Source organism: Coccomyxa subellipsoidea, assembly GCF_000258705.1.
Source record: "Coccomyxa subellipsoidea C-169, whole genome shotgun sequence".
NCBI lineage: Eukaryota > Viridiplantae > Chlorophyta > Trebouxiophyceae > Coccomyxaceae > Coccomyxa > Coccomyxa subellipsoidea.
In genome coordinates, this window is record NW_005178029.1 from 1,050,467 (window position 1) to 1,070,635 (window position 20,169).

Here is a 20,169-nt window from a genome sequence, read left to right on the forward strand (position 1 = left end):
CACAATTTCGCCTCTGTCAGGGCACTGCATACACACGGCAGTGCTTGGTGTGTTGTCCCTGAACCTATCCACTTCCTTGCCACAGAGACGGTCGGACCACAGTGGTTGCAAACAATGCAGCAGTCTGACAGCCTTACCTCTGCTTGCACAGCAGTAGCAAACGGCCCCTCTGCTCCGCACGGAAGCTGCGCAAAGAAGCTCTCAGCACGCTGTGATGCCTCTGAAGCCCTGCATCCAGACCAAAACCTGACTGACCTGCTGACACCACATGCTACATCACCCTGCTGTCGTGACGAGCAAGCCTACCCTGCTGTCATGCCACTCATCCCAGACCCAGGTATTTTGAGTTTGAGTTGGACAATGTGATGCAGGATGCTCACTTGCGCGCTCCGCTGCAATGCCGGAATTTCGGGCGCTCCATTCGCGAGCAGTAGCCAAAGCCCTGGAGCGCCAGTGGGACAGTGCATCTGCCAGATCCCTTTGGACCTCTGCCTTGGTTGCAATGGTGGCAGATGTCTCCGCATCGGACTTACTGAGCTCTTTGTATGCCTGTGCTGTGGCGCTCGTGTTCTTCTGATAGGCTGCCTGCGCCTCTTGCAGCAGTTTCCTGATCTCTGACACCTGCATGGCAGGTGCATGCTTTCCATTGATGTTGCCATCAACAGGACACGGTCGTGAATTTACTTTGCATGTCTGTCCAGTTGATACAGTCAGACTGGAGATTTTCCCGAGGGCATGTTGTGCACAAGATCACGCACCTGCGCTTCTAGTGAGAGCTTGAGGACGTTGTATTCTTCGCTCTCCCCGTTCCGAGCCTCAGCTTTGGCGGTCTCGAAGGTCAGCTGCGCATCGGCTTGCACAGTGTCAAAGTGCTGCTGCGCTGCCGCTGTCCTGGAGCCCAGCTCAGTTTTGGCTGCTGAGAACGCAGCGCGAATCTCCTGATTCTGCTTGCCACAGTCAGCCTGTAAGGCCTGCAGGCAACAAGGGACACACCCTTCAGCATGGCCACTCTTGCAATATGTTAAAGACTTGAACTTGAAAAGTGTGTCAGGCGGATCAGTGTGAGATCAGCTCTCAGGGTCCACCTTGACGTTTGTGTCAAACTGCTGCTGGATGAACGCCATTCGGGCGGTATGCAGCTGCATGAGGGTGTCCATGCAGCGGGCATGCCCCTGGTGTGCGCGCACGTGGTGCTCCTCAGCTTCCTCCAGCTCCTGGTCCAATCCCTGCAATTGCAAGCAGTCTCCGCATCATCCCCAATTCATGATAACCGTGTATGGCACTGTACAAGCATCAGGCAAGCATCATGGGGAAGCTTCCTGACAGAATAGATCCTTGCCACATTACAGACCGCTGAAGGGCCAAAGAAAACACAATCTACCCCCAATCATTATGGGCATTCCAACTCCATTGTGTGATTGGAACATCTGCTGTCTGCACCTGTACCATGGAGTCGCGGCAATTGATGGCGTGCTCATGATTCTCCATCATGACCTTGACCTCGGCCTTGAGCTCTTCCAATTTTGCTGCACGCATCTTTTGCCGCCATTCATTGTGCACCTTTGGGGCGTTCATGCGCACCATTTCCTGCGTCACAGCAGAATTTCTTGGAAATTGTGCCCTGACGTAGCAATCACAAGAATGTCCGATCGTCGTGCATTGGTGGTCCATTGTGATATACCACTGGCCCACCTGCTCTCTGAGATGCCTTTCCAGAATCCTTGCACGGGCAGCCTCCTGTCTCAGCTTTGCTGCCTCTTGAGCAGCTAGTGCCTCTTTTTCCAGCCGAGCAGCTTTTTCTTCTGCGGTCTCTACCTTCGCCGCATTCCTCTGCACCACAAACTCATTCATGAAGTGTTCAAGTAAATGTGGGACAGATATCCCCAAGAAATCTTGCACCAGCGTGTCTTGGCTCACCTTCGGGGCCATTGCGGCAGATTTCTTTTCAAAACCTTGGAGCGATTCTCTATTGGTCAAAACATCACGCACTTTCTCCGGTACACACTAAAGGTCAGCACTGCAACATAGATTCGGCAGAGCTCCTACATCGCCGATTCTAATTTTGGACGATGGAACCCTGTGTAATCTCTGATCTTAACCCCCGATAATATAAATTTCAGTCCGCGATGTTCCCTCTTTACAACTGCGTGCTGGCGGCTGTTTTGACATCGATCATACCCAGGATCTTGCAGCTTCTGGTTTAAAAGTAGGCCAGACACAAGGTCCCAGCATGGTACCTGCACCTCGTGGTGTGCGAGATGTGCCTGCAGAGGAGTTCATCAAGGCATATGCAGACCATCTGAAGACAAATGACAAGGTGCGCAGGTGTGGCATGATGGAGTTTGCAAATGCGACCGATAAGAAATTGCAGTATTGATGAGAATGCATATGGCAGCTGAAAGACCGATGGCAGCCATACGGATTGTCCATAAAGGACCAAAGGCAATCAGAGGGCGGAGCAGACTCTTATTGAGAGTTCTCGGTCACTCTGGTTCGCACTTTTGCCACAAGGGTATTGCCTCTATATTTGGAAAGTGAATTTAATCGGCATCTTTGCTCGATTTGCAGATCCAGCTGCCTGCCTGGGTGGACATCGTGAAGACTGCTCCCTTCAAGGAGCTGGCGCCTTATGACCCAGACTGGTACTACATCAGGGCAGGTGAGAGTCAAGCGGACTAGTCACTCAATTAATTTGAGATGCAGCAGGCTGGGAGTCAACGGGCAGCCTGGAGACAAGTCTCAGCAGAATGCTCTATGGATGTATGGCACTAATGCCTAGCATGATACGGCTATTTGTGAGACTCGATCAGCGGAATGATGTCAATAAAACGGCCTGTGAGTCACAACGTGACTCAATGATGAGGTCAACGTTAATCAGTCTTCAAAGTTCACTGACCGCTTTCCTGCTTACATAAGCACCTGGTACCCTGCCTACCACGGGTCTCAAGAAGTTGCATGCCCTGATCTCTCCATGTTTGCATGAATGCAGCATCGCTGGCGAGGAAGGTGTACATGAAGCAGAACATTGGAGTGGGCGCGTTCAGCAGGCAATACGGCGGCCGCAACAAGAGGAAAGGAACTGTGCCCGAGCACTTTGCCCGTGCCAGCAGAGGCCTCATCCGCCACATCCTCAAGCAGGTCAGCCCACACAGCATACGGCACTGTGTCTGGAATGCTTCTTGTGCACGGCAGCTAAGTCAATGTATCAGCCGCACAACGCAATAATGCTTGGGGGACGTTCTTAGACCTCTGCAGCCTTCAGTGTCTTGCATTCTGTCTGATGTCACCTTCATGATGTGTACAAGTTGCAGATGGGTGTCTTGAACTCTCTAGCAATGCTATAAACCAATTGCCATCCTGGGGGAACAATTCCTACAAGGCCGTGTCTGCAGAGTGTTTGACAGTACATGTGTGTGCTGGTGCAGCTTGGGGACATCGATGTGGTGACGACCAGCGCCGCGACCAAGGGCCGCACCATCACCCCCAACGGACAGAGGGATCTGGACCTCATCGCCGGCCGAATCGAGGCCACAGTTGAGGAGGAGGAGGAGGCCGAGGAGGAGGAGGAGGCCTGAACAGGCCATGCCCCACCTCAGCCTCACTCCTGCAGCAGCCTGTGAGATTTTCTTCCGGCAGCAGTCTTCCAGAGGCGCTGATACAAGCCATGCAGATGCAATAATGCCACAGAGGAGCCCCAGTGCATGCCTTGGGTCTAGCTTGAGAAAGGCTATGCGAGCGGATGCTTTGGGCATGCTTGGGATCGTGTAATAAAGTAGTCACACACAAAGTAGGCTCGGTGCCTTGGTCTGATGATTGCTGATCAACAGTGTAGCGACTCTTTACAGCATGCAAGTCTGCTGGGGGTGGCTCCTGTTTGGCACGCTTTGGCAGCACTGTAATCCAGCTGGAAAGAAAGAGATTTGAGAGTGACCATCACAAGCATTCACCATCATAGGAACATCACAGCTTTCTCGGACGAAGCAAATACATCACTATGCAGAATTTTGTTCTTCTGTCTCCAATCACATCCACGTGCAGGACACAGTGCACATGTACACCATATTCCACATGTGCAGAAAATAGAGAAAATGGTATGCTGATGCCAGCATCAAAGCAGAGCGATTTGCAGCTGCACTAATCTCAGAATATCTACAGCAAACAAGTGTTCATGCATTTCACTGATGTACAGGGAGGTACTAGGCTAGTAGCAACTCCAATGTTGGGCGGAAATCGAGATCTATCGAGAAACATCTCATGGGGGCGCGACAGAGAACGGATTGACGCCCAAAGAGCGGTACAGCGCATTGATGGCATTGTAGGCCGGCCCCACCATGACTTCATCCTTGCGGCCCTGCACTGCAGCGAACACCTGCGCGGCCACCTCCTCGGGTGTCTGCACAATGCCTGGCGGCGGCTCCTTCAGCATTTTCTCCATCACTGCCCGCGCCTGCTCCCCCTTGGGCCCCCGGAAACCCGCCCGCTCCATGAAGTTTGAGTTGATCACCCCTGCCAGCAAGTCATGCCATCTGCCCTTATTTGTGCGCCAGGCTGCTTGCAGGATGCGTTCAAGATCGGGCATTGCGTGCGGGCAGCACAGAGCCCAAGGTTCCAAGCTGCTATAAGTGCTTGGGTGCAAAGCTACTTGAGATGTGACCTACAGTCATTTGAGCAGAGCCAACTGCCTCGCTGACAATTTCGCTCCGGGCTGTTGTAAACCTACTTTTTTTAGCTTTGCAAGTTTGCAAAGCTCCAGCATACCTGGGTGCACTTGCGCTACGTGGATGCCCAGGTCTGCAAACTCAGGGCGGATGGCGTCTGTGAAGCCGGCAAGAGCAAACTTGGATGCTGTGTAGGCGGCCATGTTGCGAAGGGGGATTCGCCCCCCAAACGAGTTGACATTCACCAGCACTGGCTTCCCTTTTTCCGCTGCTGCCATGAGTGCTGGCTGGAACCCTGCCAGGAGCATACACTCAAAATGAGATGATTGGATCTCAGCACGACCGGCCCCGCACGCTATTCTTTTCATTGATGGTGGCGATGGTACAGCCATACATCTCGCCACTGCTCTTTCATGGCAATTGTGGAGTCTTTCTTCAGCGGGGACCCAGGGACCTACCCTTCGTCATGGTCACCGCTCCGATGAAGTTTACATTCATCTGGTCAACATAGTCTGAAATGGAAGTGCTCTCCAATGTCCCACTTAAACACACCCCTGCCAACCAGTATGTTGCAATGACAGAGCGTCTCGCATGTGCACATTAAGCCTCAATTGAAATGCCAGATAAGAAGCTGCTGAAGAGTATGAGAGTCTCACCCGCACAATTGATGAGAACGCTCACACACTCATATCTCGCAGTAACATCATCCACCAATCTTGCAACCGACTGCTCATCAGTGATGTCAGTGGGAACTGCTGAGCAGACTCTGCCTCCCGTGACAGCCCCTGCGAGCACTGCCTCGGCTGCTTTCAACTTCTCTGGATTGCGAGCTGCAATCACCACGTTGTAGCCATTCTTTGCAAAGAGGAGCGCTGTGGCTCGGCCAACCCCCTGCATGGCAAGTACTCTCCAGTGAGTTGGATCATGTTTGGATATCTAGCACCAACAGGCGCCTCACAGATGCACAAGAATTCAGCAAGCTTTCAGTTTGTTGAATGGGATTTGATGTTGACCTGGCTGCCTCCGGTGATGACCACTGTGTCACCAGTGATTTTTGGCTGGGCAGGCAGGGCACCACTTGTGCTTTCAATCCTCTCCGCAAGGCTCTCCTGCTGAATTTCTGGACTCACCACAGACGCCTGTGCCAAAAAGTAAGACACACATGACTGGTTAGCACTGTTTACAGAAGTGATCTGCTATGCAGGAATTCAGTAGCAAGATGTCTCGTGCACCTGCGCAAGAAATTGTCGTTTTTGTAGAACATGAAGCTGCTTGTATGATCTAATCTCGTGAAAAACCGAGCACCGTCTGGACCTGAAAGTAGCTCTTTGATGTACCAGGCAGTGCTGGTCTGATGTGGTCGTACTTTTGAGTGCCATGGTGCCCTCGAAGGCTAAGGCACCTAATCACTATCTTATCGTGCCTAGAATGAATGCATTAGAGCTGCTGAGGAGGTCGTTACAAGCCTGTCATGTCTAGCCCACTTACTGACGCACGTGGATGCACCTATGCGGACGAGTTCACCACTTGCGATGACAAAGCATGGCCAGCTGCGGCAACGGGACTCCAATGCAGCGCTGCTCGGTGGAATTAACCCTTCGTATCACCTGTGAGGATAGCGCATCTTTTAATGGATCCAGCTCGCGTGAGCTTAGAAGACTTTCTGAAATGATCTGAGATTGAGCCGCAGAACGATCTGGTCTTGTCTCGTCCTGCATCATCCCTCGCGATCAAGGAGATCAATTTCTTGAATTGATTGACTTGATCAAGAGGGTATGGTGCTGTACTTCATTGGTTTGGGATTGGCTGACGAGAGGGACATCACTGTCAGGTGAGCCAGCAAGCCCGGACTGGCCCATGCACTGAGCACATCTCTCTGTTTTCCGCTTATAGAGTATAATTTGCATGTGTGCAGGGGACTCGAGGCGGTGAGAGGGTGTAGTCGCATCTACTTGGAGGCTTACACCTCAATTCTCCTAGTACAGAAAGAGAATTTGGTGGGTGTTTTCTGATGCCAGTAGCTGAAGACAACTTGATTGCACCACCGCGACACCAGTAGTATCATGCAAACACGCTAAGGGGTTGCATTCATTCTCTTCAGGAGAAGTACTATGGCAAGGAAGTCATTGTTGCAGACCGCGAAATGGTTGAAAGCCAGGTGGATGCGATCCTCTCTGGCGCTGACAAGGAAGACGTAGCCTTCCTAGTCGTTGGCGATCCCTTTGGGTGAGGAGTCTGCGCGTGGTGCACCTGCATTCTAAACCACTGCCCTCTCCATAGCTAGATGACACTCATGAGATTTGATGGGTCATTGCAGGGCAACAACGCACACAGACCTTCAGCTGAGGGCGAAAGCGCTGGGAATCCCTGTGAGTGTCATTCATAATGCCTCCATCATGAATGCTGTCGGTGCCTGCGGTCTGCAGCTGTACCGCTATGGAGAGGTGGGTTCCTTCATAGCTGCTTCTGCAGCTGCCTTGCTTGCTCACTTTGGGATGCTGACATCTGCTTTGACTATGCAACCTCTAATGCCATAGGGACTGCTTTTAAATCACACTGTTTGTGTTGTGCAGGCTGTTTCCATAGTATTTTTCACCGAAAGCTGGCGGCCGGACAGCTTCTATCCGAGGATAGCTGCAAACAGGCAGCGCGGCCTCCACACGCTGTGCTTGCTGGACATCAAGGTCAAGGAGCCATCCCTGGAGTCCTTGGCGCGCGGCCGCAAGGTACTCCCGCCTTCTAATCCCCCAACCCAGGCCACATCTAGCTTGCCTGTCAACCAAATTCTCCCTTATAGATGTCAGTCCACATCCAGCAAAACTTTAATCAGCCCAGGAGATCTTGTGCTGTGGCACCTTGTAGCAGGGTGCGACATTTGTGTAATGCATATGAAGTGCGAGGCTGCCCCCTACATACTTGGTGCTTGCACTGCCTGGTGTATCTTTGCATTTTCTACGTGCGTTTTGCAGGTGTATGAGCCAGCGAGGTACATGACAGTGAACACAGCGATAGAGCAGCTGCTGGAAATTGAGGAGGATCGCAAGGAGGGGGCTTATGGGCCAGACACGCTGTGTGTGGGCGTGGCACGGATAGGCTCGGACACTCAGCAGATTGTGGCTGGAACAATGTCTGAGCTGGCAGGAGTTGACTTTGGACCTCCGCTGCACTCGCTCATCATTGCCGGCGAGACCCATGTGATTGAACAGGAGATACTTGCGCAGTACAGGACACAGCCATTCTGATATGATCAATAGATTCTGAGTGCGTCGGGTGTATGCCTGCCTGTATACGGCAGGATCCAGACCTTGCTATGGCAGAGGGTGAATGATGCATGCCAATGCAGCAGCGCTGGCAGCGCTGCGTTAATATTACATTCACATGCAGTGTTACTGCAGTGTACCTTTGCCAAGAAAAGCTGGCAGCAAATGTTATTGTTGTAATAATGCGGTGCTGTTTCAAACCAGGGATTATCTCCCTCAATCATTTCGAAAGTCCATCTGGTTGAATCGTTTACTAGATCAATCAACAGAAAAGATTGCTCTGCCTTGATATTTACATACCTCTCTAAGTGGCAGCTTCTAATTATCACAATCCTTGACCTAAAGCTGCTCGCTCGGATTTTGTTTTCTGCCCGCACAAACCTTTGACCCCTTCCAGACAATTTACCAGCTGGCGTGACCAAGGATGCACATTAACTCACTTTTGAACTCTGCCCATTCTGCTGGATCCTCTTTCAACCCACTGTCAATCAGACAGACTAATCAGTTCTGTCGTCCGACAAAGACTAGATGAGATGCGAGGCGGCGCCTCTTTGCTGACTCGGAAGGGCCACTTGGGATGTGGCGGCGCTCTGCAAGCTCGAAGCCCTTAAGAATTGCCCATTCAGCCACGGTCTGCACCAAGTGAACAAGTCATGGATCCATTTCCGAACAAATATCAATTGGCACATTGTCAGGAGTGCTCTGGGACATCGCTCCCAACAACATCAAAACCCAGTGCAAACGCATTGCCTGTTATGGTGGCAGCACGGTGCCTTTAAAGATCCAATCATGAAATGGATTGCTGGTCCAATGTCCTCGGTGGCTGCCTACCTTGGTCACTTTCTCCGCTGCGGCAGCATGCTCTGCCATCCTCCGAACATCATGGTCCCCACCCTAAGACATGTATTTGATCATTTATTGGATTGGAAAGCCTGGCAATGGGTATCAAAATTACAACATATGCTAAGACCTGTTTGTGCATCACAATTTGCAAGTCAGGGTGCAGCACTGCTGCATGTCCAAGCATGTGTTGCTGGACAGTCACAAAGAGACAAGGAGGGGCTAACCTCCGGAATTTGATAGTAGTTATACATCATCTCACGGAATCGGTACAGGTCGATTGTCAAGCGCTTGCCATTCAGTTCTGGTCGATCGGCATCAGATGTACCTTCAAAAAGGAAGTGGCCTTGAATGGACGGAGTGAAATCTTGCAGACCTGCAGATGGCAGAAATGTCTTCTCAATCAGTATGATACCCAATGGCTTGAAACAAGCCGAACAAGCACGTAACAAGCTACACTTGGACTCACCCGCTGCATTGCAGGCCGTTCCTGCCCCAAAGCTGAGGGGCTCATGCACAATAATCTGATCTCTTGTCTTTTCAATGGCAAGGAGGTACAACCTTGGCTCCCGCCACATCCCAACACTCCCTAGTATCTCCACCTTTATGCCAATCGCTACCTAATATAGCACCATTTGCTCAAGGACCGCTCCTAGAATGTCTTTTTGGAATGCACACATGATCACACCTTCACTGTGAGCATATGCGTGATAATTACCCTCACGGTCGGATTGCCGATCCAGGCGCCCATCTCGTCGATCAGTTCAGCTATGTTCTCATTGAGAACAGCTCCTTCAAACATTAATGACCCTGTTTGCAATACAAGGGCACATCTGGATGAGACACGGCAATCTTTGCGTGATTGGATCTACAAATCTAAAGGGCTCAGCACCTGCGTTATTGGTGTTCTCAACCTTGGGCAGTAGCTCTCTGTGCAGAAATCCAGCATCCCCTCCTTGCCGATGAGAATATGGCCTAGTTTCAGCGTAGTTCGCGCATCATGCACCGTCTCAATCTGCTCCGCGAAGTATTCTCCTGAACCCATGCAACCCATTGAAGACAACGCAAATTGCAAGGGACAAGAGAGGTGTGAATCAGAAGCTTCTTCAATTCAAGAGGGATCAAAGTGGCACCTAGTTTCCGTGTCAGCTCTAAGACCACCCTCTTGGAGAAGGTTCCATGCAGCAGAGCATGCGGCAAACTTGGGTCCGCGTAGAACACCACAGTACAAACATCGGGACTCTCGGGGTTGTACACAACCACCACATCTGCTGAGTGGCTGGCCCTCTCATCAAAGCGGTCCACAATGCCCTTTGGGATGTCGCTGCAAGAATCCTGACTGTTTCTTGACTGTTCAGAGGCATTTGGCCAGTGAAGTCACGCTCAGAAAGAAGGCATGCTTACACTGCCAGAATTTCAAATTTCTTTGTATCGACGTTCTCCTTTGCTTGCTTGTACAAAAGGAGAAGTTCATCCACTGCAGTGGCATGAAAGCAAGCAAACAAGTCAGACATAAATTGCTTCACCAACACCCACCACGCAACCAAGACCTCTTTATGTTCGCCAGCATGAATAGTTTCCTGTTACCTTCAATTTTCCCTTCGACTATTGGGAGATGTCTATTCTTGAAGGAAATTTCGATCTTGTCCAAGAAGGGGCTCTGCAGCAGCAAAGGCGTGAGCTTCAAAGTGTCTCGAGAAGCTCAAATAAATGTGGACTGTGAAATTCATGGACGTTTACATATTAAATGGTGTTCTGTACCGCGGCCATATTGTTGGCACGCAAGCTGGTCAGAGATCCTATGGCATGATATTCTTCATTTCGCTTGTATGTAGTATCTCAATGTCAACCCTTTGTTGCTGTAATTGCTGAAGTGGAAGAAGCTGAGTTGAAAACAAGGATCGTAAGCTGCACACACTGAAGAAAAAGGACGAGAATCTCTTGTGTTGAGATTCAGTATAATTGCATCTCTCTTGGCTAGACATCAACATCAAATTGATCTGACAAGGCAACACATTCGCGCCTGCCAGAGCACTTTGGCATTGTTCGGCAGCCACTTTGGCTGTTGTCCACATGCATGGGATCTTTTGGGGAAATGGGCTGGACAACACGTGTAAAGATGCTGTGCACACGTGAACACCCTCAGCAGAGAATCGTGAATATTTGTGCAGTGCAGCAAGCAGGATTTGAGCTTCATATAAGGTGACATAGCAGCGGATAGAATAACTTAGGAAGGGAGCTTTGTGGAAGAACTGGACTCGCAAAGCGGCTCATGCATGCAGGCGTTGCAACCCCACCCAGACATATTTTTACTTTTAGGCAGGGATTTTTGTTGGGCTCAACTGTGCTTCAAGTGGACCTTCACCATGCTACAATGCATCACTACAATCAGGGTTGCCATTGGAGAAGTATCAACATCAAGCATCAGAGTAAGCTAGTACTGAACTAGCCTACAGCAGTACCCTGCCAGCGGGTCGGAGCCTCCTGCGGCCCTAGGCTGCTTAAGGCTACATGCAGGGTACCATGGTCAACGGGAGAGTCTCAAGAAGACTATGCATCGAGCATTTCGAAAAAATTCAGGTGCTGACCTGATTGGTCCTGCTGTAACAGAACTGCTGAGACCTTTTCCATACTATTCTGCCAATCATTGCAGAAATCATTTGGTGTGCCATGTGTCGCAACAGAGATTCACAAGATCGCTACTGAAGAGGACTTTGGGCACTCAGTGCAGCATGTCTTTGTCAAACGAGCTCTCTCAACACTATTGGCATGTGCATCGGAGCAGACATTGAACGTCTGAGAGCGACACGCCATGCAACCGCGTCACAAAGTGACCAAAAAGCGCCCACTAATCAGCACACAACAGCAGCGGTGATGACAACTTTCCCAGAGTCTAAACCATTCCACGTGCTGGCATGCACAAACCAGGTTGAAGAGCTGACAATTCCGACAAAGCCTCATTCAAGCAGCAAACTCGACGGGGGACAGCTCCTTGGCCGCTGGGAAGTAGTCCTGGATGGGCACCTGCTCCAGGGGGCCCGACTTCATCCCCTCGAGAGCCTGCACACACCAGCAGTGACTATGTCCATCAGCTCAAGCCATCTCCATGCGAATGTGAAAATGAGGAATAGATATCGTCCCAAGGCTGAGGAACACAAGGTGTTCTTGACCGACTCGTCGATCTTCGTCCACCAAAACATGAACAAGACACAAAGACTGCAATCTCGAAAGTGTGGCCACACTACAGCAGCAGATCGCAGATCAAGACGAATGCAGGACCGCATGGGCGATTTTCTGAAAAAAAAACTACAGTAAGTCCAGATCGCACCTGGACGGTGGCGCGGGCGCCGGCAAGGGTGGTGATGATGGGGACCTTGAGGGCGAGGGCGAGGCGGCGCAGGTTCTTGCCGTCACGCACGTCCTCCTCGTTGCCCGTGCTCGTGATGAACATCATGCTGATGTCGCCATTCTTCATCAGGTCGCCCGCGTTGGGCCGCCCCTCTTGGATCTTCAGCACCTCCGTCGCCTCCACGCCGCCCTCACGCAGCGCCGCCGCAGTTCCGCGCGTCGCCACGATGCCGTAACCCAGCTCCTATGTAACAGCCAGCACACATTCCAATCAGCCCTTCAAAAGGCTATAACATTGAGAAATCCAGAGAAGCCACCCTTTTATCGAGTTCAATGGCAAGCATCACTCCTACAAGAGAGGAGAGGTGCAAGGATGTCTTGCAGGAAGGTCTTGCCACCATGAGCTGCACCCTGCCTGGGTCCTAATCTCTCATTTCCTGCTGCGCATTTCTGCAGCCGCTGCTATGTTTGGAAGACCGCAGAAGAACTCTGCAAAGGGGGATGCCATGGGCAGGCAAACAGTTGAAGGGCGGAAGAAGCCGAGGCAGGCGCGCACCACAAGCTTCTTGGCGATGGGGATCACGTCCTGCTTGTGCTTGTCGATCATGGTAATGAAGATGTTGCCGCTGGCGGGCAGCTTCTGGCCGGCCGCGATGGCCGCCTTGGCGTACGCCTTGGCAAACGTCTTGTCAATGCCCATCACCTCTCCCGTCGACCGCATCTCAGGGCCCAGCAGAGTGTCCGCGCCTGTACCGCCACCATCAGCCTCAGTACAGGCAGTATTGAATGTTTGGAAGTGTTTGAGGGTACCTACTCTAAGGTCTTGTTCCTCTAAAGATCTTCACAGTATGTCGCAGAGGAGATTGTGGTTGTGGCAAACATACTGCAAGACACCTCAACACCTCAACACCCACAGCGCCATGCCTTGGTCTCCGCCGCAGTGATGGTGCTTGAGCACCTTCCAGATGTGCTGCAGAAAGGCATGCAGCATGGGCATGACTTCAGTTTGGAGCTGTGGCTCACCCTGGAACTTCTCGAAGGGCAGCACGGCCTCCTTGACGGCGACGTGGTTGAGCACGGGCTCCTCGGTGAAGCCGATCTCAGACAGAGTCTGGCCGGACATGAGCAAGCTCGCGTACGCCGCCAGCGGGTGCCCGATCGCCTTAGCCACAAACGGCACTGTTCGCGACGCGCGCGGGTTCGCCTCAATGATGTACACCTGCCGCCAATGCACAAATGCACACCTCAGAACATGAAGCTGATCCAGCCATGGCGCTATGAATTCTTCCCCTTGCTGGCAAGGTCCAGGAATGCACACTGCATCTGAGGCCAATATTGGTCTGAGGATGGGTCGAATGCAGCAGTGGGTTGGAACAGAAGGTTACCATGACATGAGAAAGCAAAGGGGCTGGAGGAAAGGGGACACCACATCAAAGTCATCTAGTTGAAGGCTGCGCGGGGGGGAGAAGAGGGGCGTTGGGGGCGCACCTCGTTGTCCTGGATGCAGTACTGGATATTGATGAGACCGATGACCTTGAGTGCCTTGGCCAGCTTGGTGGTCCAGTCACGGATTGTGTCCAGGCACTCCTCAGGGATTGTCTGCGGCGGAATGCTGCACGCCGAATCACCTGCACCATGCACACATGCTCTCTCAGCACTGCTGTTCTCTCATCACTTACTTTCTGTGCTTCTACGAGCCTCAACCTCAAATACACACTTGTGTCTTTGTAGCGAGAGGACAGTGCTAAAGAAGAGCGACGGCCTGCCTGAGTGATCTGTAGAGTGTGGTCTGCAACACAGACTTTCACTGAATACTAGGACCCAGGCATGCAAGCAGCGATGCACGAAACATGCAAACGACCGAGCTGAACCAAGTCAATAGAAAACGCAGACATCAAGACCGAGGGAGCGTCAACGAAGGGAGGAAGGGCTGCCTCGCAGGTGTGACAGGGTGCATCAACGACACAATCTTGCCCTTGCTGCAGGTGTGGTTGCGTTGCAGGGCCCCCCTTGCTGCGCTTGCTGCTCTCTGAACGGTAGCTGGGGATAAAAAGGGCCACGCACCGGAGTGGACGCCGGCCTGCTCGATGTGCTGCATGATGCCGCAGATGACTACGTTGCCGTCCTTGTCGCACAGCGCGTCCACGTCCAGCTCGTCCGCGCGGTCCAGGTACTTGTCCACCAGCACCGGCCGGTCAGGGTCCACCTCCACCGCGTTCTCGATGTACCGCTTCAGGTCCTTGTCCCTGCGCCAGCCCAAAGAATTATTGGCATCTCCACAGATCATAGTAAGGGCCAACAGCTCCCATGGACACCTGTATGGGCAGAGACAACGTTTGGGGCCAACGGGCTTGCAGATTGCCCTGATATTTAGAGGCTGCTGAGACGCCTGCTCGGCTTGCCCTTACACCTGTCTACAATCACAGATAACATGCAAACAAAGACTGCAAGAACAATGAGGACTGAAGGGAAGCAAAGTTTGCCAAGCAATGAAGATGGTGACAGGGGCTGGAACGCTGGAAGATGCATGATCAAGACAATGAATTCCAATCCACAACAGGAAAGAGCGGAGGCTGATGTGACAGGGACGCAGGGAACGCACGTGTAGACGATCTCCATGGCGCGGCCGCCGAGCACGAAGGAGGGGCGGACCATGACGGGGTAGCCCAGCTTCTGCGCGACCGTCAGCGCCTGCTGCTCCGACACCACCATGTCGCCCGGCGGCTGCTTGATGTCGAGGCGCGTCAGGATCTTGTACCACTTGTCGCGGTCCTCCGCCTCGTCTATGCTCTCCGGCGACGTGCCCCAGATGCGCACATTACCCTCGCCTGCACCCGCGCGCACGTTGGTCAGGGTCCACACACTTGTCTACGGAATTGCCGTCTGCCGCTCCCGTGCAGTCTTTTGGACACAGGCAATTCTCGATTAGGTTCACACTCTTGCCTTAAAAAGGGTCGTATTCACAGTCCTGTTTGCTGCTGCTGTGCAGCCTTTGAGGTTGCGGACTCTCTTGTAACACAGATGCCAGCTGCAAGGAGAGCAAGAGCATGCCTGACATGCAAAGGCACCGTCAATTACTTCAAGGGCACTTACGATTTTCCTGGCTTTCAGAATAAAACATCAAGCGAAATTGGGGGGTCCCCACCTGAGGCGGCGGGGATGGGGTTGTTGGTGAGGGCTTCCTGCAGGGGTGCGGCCAGCTTGAGGGGCGTCTGGCCGCCAAACTGGACGATGATGCCGTCCGGGCGCTCGGTCTCGATCACGTTGAGCACGTCCTCCACCGTCAGCGGCTCAAAGTACAGCCGGGAGGATGTGTCGTAGTCCGTGGACACCGTCTCCGGGTTGCTGTTCATCATTATCGTCTCGTACCCCGCCGCCCTGTTGCCACACTGAAATGCTCAGCCTCCTTCACTTCTGCAAACCTTCTCCCAACTTCTCAAAAGTTTATTACACCTTATCCATGGGTATCCCTCTCTGCTTGGAAGTGGATACGTGAGGCTGAATCCCAACTCTGCCTCTCTAACTGTGAGCGCACTACTAGAACACGTGGAGTATCGACTCTACAGGGCATGTTCTGCAGGGATGCAAGGCAGCTTGATGCACGTGTCACAAGCATATTGAGGGACAAAAGGCAGCAACATAGCACCTGAGGGAGAAGGAGGCGTGGCAGCAGCAGTAGTCGAACTCGATGCCCTGGCCGATGCGGTTGGGGCCGCCGCCCAGGATGAGGACCTTCTTCGAGGAGGAGGGCGCGGCCTCGGAGTCGCCGTCGTAGGAGGAGTACATGTAGGGCGTCTCCGCCTCAAACTCGGCCGCGCACGTGTCCACGCGCTTGTAGGAGGGCACCACTCCCAGCTCTTTGCGCCGCGAGCGCACCTCACTCGGGCTCGCACCTGCGCACAATACCCAGCAGGACTCAGACGACAACACCAACATGAGCTTTATCTTCACACAGCCTGCTTGACCTGCGCGCAGCCAGGCAGCGCTCGCACTGCGGCACCGGATGCCTTCTCGATAACACAGCCTGTGTCCCTATTGGACCTGCTGTAGAGCTCAGCTGCGGCCTCAGAGCACCGGGGAACAGTGTCCTTTGCACTGCCGCCTGCGTCTCGGTCATCAAGAGGTTGCGCAACCGAGACGGCTGTCAAGTTTTTGGGAGGGGCGCAGTTGAGATGTAGCACAGTGCACATCATAGGGCCAGTAGGTGCAGAGAAGAGCATGGGGGCAGGAGGCAGGGTGATGACTCACCGACGGCGCGGGCGATCTGGGGGTCTGAGAAGCCGCGCTTCTTGGTCTGCAGGAAGTCCTCGGCGGACAGGTCGGCCAGCTTGCGCGTGCGCAACCACTCCTCCGTCTCGTGCAGGCCCTCAAACTGGGACAGGAACCAGGGGTCGATGTTGGTCAGCTCAAACAGCTGCTCCTTTGTGAAGCCGTCCTCGAATGCCTGCGCACCCATGCACCACACATGATCAGAGGCCACCAACCATGCTCCATGCACAAGGTCTGCTACATGTTGACCCCATTTCACGCACCCTGGGAGAGAAAGCAAACGAAATGGTATGCAAATAGAGAGTGTTGCTTATAAAATAGCTTGAACAAGTAGCCTTATTGAAGGAATGCCCTTCATGTATGTTAATCGTGAAACGTTCGGGAACAGGCTGCTCCTTCTGTGTGTTTGGCAGTTGAAGGGGGGCGCAGGTCACCTGCTTGACGATGAGCATGCGGTCTGGGTTGGGCACGCGCAGCCCGTACTCAACCTGCTGCCTCGTCATGCGTTTCCAGTTCTTGGGCAGGCTCCAGCCGTCCAGCCCAGTCTCCAGCGATCGCAGAGCCTGCATATAACATGAGATTTCAAAAAACCAGCTTTGGCAGCTGGCATGCAGAGCGGGTCGAGGGCCATGCAGCGCAGTATAAGGCCTGAGGCAGGACAGTGCATAAGGCAGGACAGTCTCCTTTTTAGATTTGATACCAGGTCTGGCAATTGTCATGCAGAGCAGGTCGAGGGCCACACAGAGCATGTTGGGGGCTTAGAGGCAGGGTGTGAATGGGGGAGATTGGCAAAAAGTACCTTCTGGAAAGACTCCTGGAAAGTGCGGCCCATGGCCATGGCCTCTCCCACGCTCTTCATCTGGGTCGTCAGCTCCGCCTTCGCGCCTGGGAACTTCTCGAAAGCAAAGCGGGGAATCTGCGCAGCACGCTTGACGCATCAGCAACCCAGCTCATCCATGCTGCACCATGCACATGTCATAGAAGAAGCCTATCTGCCAATCATGCTGCGGCAGAAAAAAGGACATGGGCAATGTCCCCAATGCATATGTCCAGGCACAGAGGCATGAGGTTGTACCTTGGTCACAATGTAGTCGATAGAGGGCTCAAAGGAGGCGGGGGTTTTGCGGGTGATGTCGTTGGCGATCTGGTCCAGGCTGAGGCCCACGGCTAGCTTGGCAGCGATCTTGGCGATGGGGAAGCCGGTGGCCTTGGACGCCAGAGCAGACGACCGCGACACGCGCGGGTTCATCTCAATGATCATCACCTGCTCACCACGCATTCCAAGTTGGTCCAGACTATTCTTACTGACCCATGCTTCAGCATGTGAAAGCAGCAGGTGAGATGTTTGCAGTGCACAGCGGTTCTAGACATGCAGGAAGGCGCATTTGGCATCGTTGGAAGCACAGCGAAGTCAGAATAGCAGGAAAGTGCACCTCGCCATCTACGGGGTTGACTGCCATCTGCACGTTGGAGCCTCCACACTCCACGCCCATCTCGCGAATGATGGCCACCGAAGCATCACGCAGCCTCTGGTACTCCTTGTCTGTCAGAGTCTGCACAGCAAGGCCAACATTCATTTCAGAGGTCCATTGCAAACCAATAAGCAATGATTTGCACTGGCTCAGGCAGGGGTAAACTGCGCAGGAAGCAATTTTGAGCACTGGCTACATCGTGAAAATCTGGAGAGACAGCAAGTAAGAGCACCACCGAAAGCAAGCAAGCCTGCAGAGGGAGCGAGAATGAGCACTAGCTAAAGCGGAGGAATATGCAGGAGTAGGTAAGGAGGAGGAGGAGGAAGGGAGGAAAATGTACCTGTGCTGGAGCGATTGTGATGGAGTCGCCGGTGTGGACACCCATGGGGTCAATGTTCTCGATGGAGCAGATGATGACCACGTTGTCTGCCAGGTCGCGCATGACCTCCAGCTCATACTCCTTCCAGCCCAGCAGCGACATTTCAACGAGCACCTGCAGACGCAAAATATCCGCTCCATCATGCTCAAGAGATACAGCCATCTTAGGCAGAATGAGCACTACAGACGAGGGGAAGGGCTGCTTCCCACGTGACCATCTTGCAGAAACTTGACAAGGAAGTCTCCATTATCATTGCTAGATATCTATCCATTGGGAGCCACACTTGACAATACCAAAAATCCACAGTGTTGATCACACATTGCACTGGGAATTGGTATAGCGTGCATGGCAAGAGGCAGCAGCCGTCACCTGCTTTGTGAGCGAGGCGGTAAGGCCAGCATCGACAATCTCATGGAACTCGTCGACGTTGTAGGCAATGCCTCCTCCAGTGCCGCCCAGGGTGAAGGCGGGGCGGATGATGAGGGGGAACTTGCCGATCTGATCCGCGATCACTAGTGCCTCCTCCATGGTTGACGCTGTGCCTGACGGCGGTGTCTTCAGGCCAATCTTCTTCATCGCCTGCGCGGGTGCAAATGTCCCATTAGTCCCTCTTTAAAACACATTCACACCAAAGATGCAAGGTGGCCACACCTCCTGCACTGCTGCAAGCACAGCAAAAGAGGGGCCGGGCAGTCATTGCAGAAATGGAGACAGTAGGAGAAAGAGGAGAAAAGCCCCACCTGCTTGAAGAGCTCTCTGTCCTCAGCTTTGTCGATGGATGGCAGCTTGGCGCCAATGAGCTCCACGTTGTACTTGTCCAGAATCCCTTGCTGCAGGAACACATCAACATATTGATCAGTAGGATGGTGGAACACCTTGACACAGCTGCCCAGCATTCCGCAGTTGCTGTACATAGCTGCACCTTTGACTGATGTGGGAAGCATGTCTCACCTCTGAAAGGGCCTTGGCGAGGTTGAGGGCTGTCTGGCCTCCCATAGTTGGCAGAATTGCCTCAGGCCGCTCCTGCAGAGTCATTGTCATTGATGTCAAGTGCTGAAGTGAGAACGTCCAGAGTGAGTAAGGTAAAGCATGAAACCCATCTTGGGCTCTCAATAAATGGCTGCAGAGTAATTGCAGCTCACCTTCTCAAGGATCTGTTCCACCAGCTCCGGTGTCATTGGCCCGATGTAAGTCCTGTCTGCTGTGCCAGGATCCGTCATGATGGTTGCCTGTGCAACACAAAGGTCAGAGATCAACACAATACATAGGTTGCACACGGGCATGCCTCCATCACAAAACTGTTGAAAGCAATGAAAGGTGCAATACTAAACAGTGGGACATGCATTGGGGGCTCCCAAATGATAGAAGCCTCCAACCCTAGAAAAGCAATGTCCTCACCGGGTTCGAGTTCAGAAGAACAACTCTGTACCCCTCAGCCCTGCAAATGAAGCATTAAACCATGTCAGTACCATGCTTGATGCCATGGCGAGTGCAGTCTCTAAATCACGTGATATTGAGCAATGCTGAACGTACTTGAGAGCTTTGCACGCCTGGGTGCCTGAGTAGTCGAATTCGCAGGCCTGCGCGGTACACAAATTACATTAGGAAATCATATAGGTAGGAGCAAGGAATGTTTTGACTCGGAAATCGAAAGCAAAGAAGTACCTGGCCAATAACGATCGGGCCAGCTCCCAGTATCATGATAGTCTTGATGTCCGTCCTCTTCTTCAGAACCGCTCCAGTGTTCCATGACTCGAAGGGTGGGGGTGTGTAAGCCTCTTTTTCTGGTGCTGCCACAGCGCGCACGACTTGGGCTTGCCCGTCACGTTTGCCAGTGCTGCGGCCTGCCAAACAGACAGGCCGCCTCTGGCTCACATGCTTGGGTGCACAGCGACCATGGGTGGGTAAGATGCGAGATCCAAGCGCAGACTTGCTGCCCAATT

The 20,169-nt window shown here is 52.8% G+C and overlaps 6 protein-coding genes across 6 annotated transcripts; 2 read left to right on the top strand and 4 right to left on the bottom strand.

Moving 5' to 3' along the window:
• Positions 1–133: 133 nt before the first annotated feature.
• COCSUDRAFT_18223 (hypothetical protein) lies at positions 134–1,671 on the bottom strand (the record flags this gene model as incomplete). Its single annotated transcript, XM_005645321.1, has 5 exons — positions 134–228; positions 381–621; positions 759–971; positions 1,086–1,226; positions 1,441–1,671. 5 exons carry the CDS (start codon positions 1,669–1,671, stop codon positions 134–136), a joined length of 921 nt encoding a protein of 306 aa, XP_005645378.1.
• Positions 1,672–2,230: 559 nt separating this feature from the next.
• On the top strand, positions 2,231–3,917 carry COCSUDRAFT_67257 (ribosomal protein S19 component of cytosolic 80S ribosome and 40S small subunit; the record flags this gene model as incomplete). Its single annotated transcript, XM_005645322.1, has 4 exons — positions 2,231–2,317; positions 2,569–2,659; positions 2,990–3,138; positions 3,426–3,917. 4 exons carry the CDS (start codon positions 2,231–2,233, stop codon positions 3,573–3,575), a joined length of 477 nt encoding a protein of 158 aa, XP_005645379.1. The 3' UTR covers positions 3,576–3,917.
• A 335-nt stretch (positions 3,918–4,252) lies between these two features.
• On the bottom strand, positions 4,253–5,555 carry COCSUDRAFT_37652 (short-chain dehydrogenase/reductase SDR; the record flags this gene model as incomplete). Its single annotated transcript, XM_005645323.1, has 4 exons — positions 4,253–4,506; positions 4,759–4,953; positions 5,117–5,212; positions 5,315–5,555. The coding sequence occupies 4 exons, from the start codon at positions 5,553–5,555 to the stop codon at positions 4,253–4,255; spliced, it is 786 nt and encodes a 261-aa protein (XP_005645380.1).
• An 878-nt stretch (positions 5,556–6,433) lies between these two features.
• On the top strand, positions 6,434–7,900 carry COCSUDRAFT_18056 (Diphthine synthase; the record flags this gene model as incomplete). Its single annotated transcript, XM_005645324.1, has 6 exons — positions 6,434–6,489; positions 6,574–6,655; positions 6,760–6,884; positions 6,976–7,102; positions 7,232–7,384; positions 7,628–7,900. 6 exons carry the CDS (start codon positions 6,434–6,436, stop codon positions 7,898–7,900), a joined length of 816 nt encoding a protein of 271 aa, XP_005645381.1.
• Positions 7,901–9,776: 1,876 nt separating this feature from the next.
• On the bottom strand, positions 9,777–10,811 carry COCSUDRAFT_33909 (hypothetical protein). The gene is made up of 4 exons (XM_005645325.1): positions 10,520–10,811; positions 10,346–10,418; positions 9,892–10,235; positions 9,777–9,793 (listed from the first exon to the last, which is right to left on the bottom strand). Exons 1-3 carry the CDS (start codon positions 10,526–10,528, stop codon positions 10,159–10,161), a joined length of 159 nt encoding a protein of 52 aa, XP_005645382.1. The 5' UTR covers positions 10,529–10,811; the 3' UTR covers positions 9,777–9,793; positions 9,892–10,158.
• Positions 10,812–11,053: 242 nt separating this feature from the next.
• Positions 11,054–19,987, bottom strand: COCSUDRAFT_25106 (carbamoyl-phosphate synthase). The gene is made up of 22 exons (XM_005645326.1): positions 19,892–19,987; positions 19,760–19,806; positions 19,625–19,664; positions 19,369–19,455; positions 19,178–19,249; positions 18,967–19,056; positions 18,596–18,805; positions 18,188–18,340; positions 17,809–17,928; positions 17,451–17,639; positions 17,175–17,291; positions 16,810–16,938; positions 16,355–16,550; positions 15,753–15,999; positions 15,252–15,484; positions 14,709–14,934; positions 14,171–14,352; positions 13,595–13,734; positions 13,130–13,325; positions 12,663–12,853; positions 12,087–12,350; positions 11,054–11,818 (listed from the first exon to the last, which is right to left on the bottom strand). Exons 1-22 carry the CDS (start codon positions 19,925–19,927, stop codon positions 11,720–11,722), a joined length of 3,264 nt encoding a protein of 1,087 aa, XP_005645383.1. The 5' UTR covers positions 19,928–19,987; the 3' UTR covers positions 11,054–11,719.
• Between the last annotated feature and the right edge of the window lie 182 nt (positions 19,988–20,169).

What these genes read in the sequence shown, in the direction of transcription:
- COCSUDRAFT_33909 (XM_005645325.1), bottom strand. An exon ending in AGTCGAAGGGAAAATTGAAG is followed by an intron (nt 10,236 to 10,345) that starts GTAACAGGAAAC and finishes ATGCCACTGCAG; the next exon opens with TGGATGAACTTCTCCTTTTG.
- COCSUDRAFT_25106 (XM_005645326.1), bottom strand. Translation starts at nt 19,927, where the DNA reads ATGATACTGGGAGCTGGCCCGATCGTTATTGGCCAG. An exon ending in GCAGGCCGGCGTCCACTCCG is followed by an intron (nt 13,735 to 14,170) that starts GTGCGTGGCCCT and finishes TGCATGGTGCAG; the next exon opens with GTGATTCGGCGTGCAGCATT. An exon ending in GCCCTTCGAGAAGTTCCAGG is followed by an intron (nt 12,854 to 13,129) that starts GTGAGCCACAGC and finishes GTGGCGGTACAG; the next exon opens with GCGCGGACACTCTGCTGGGC.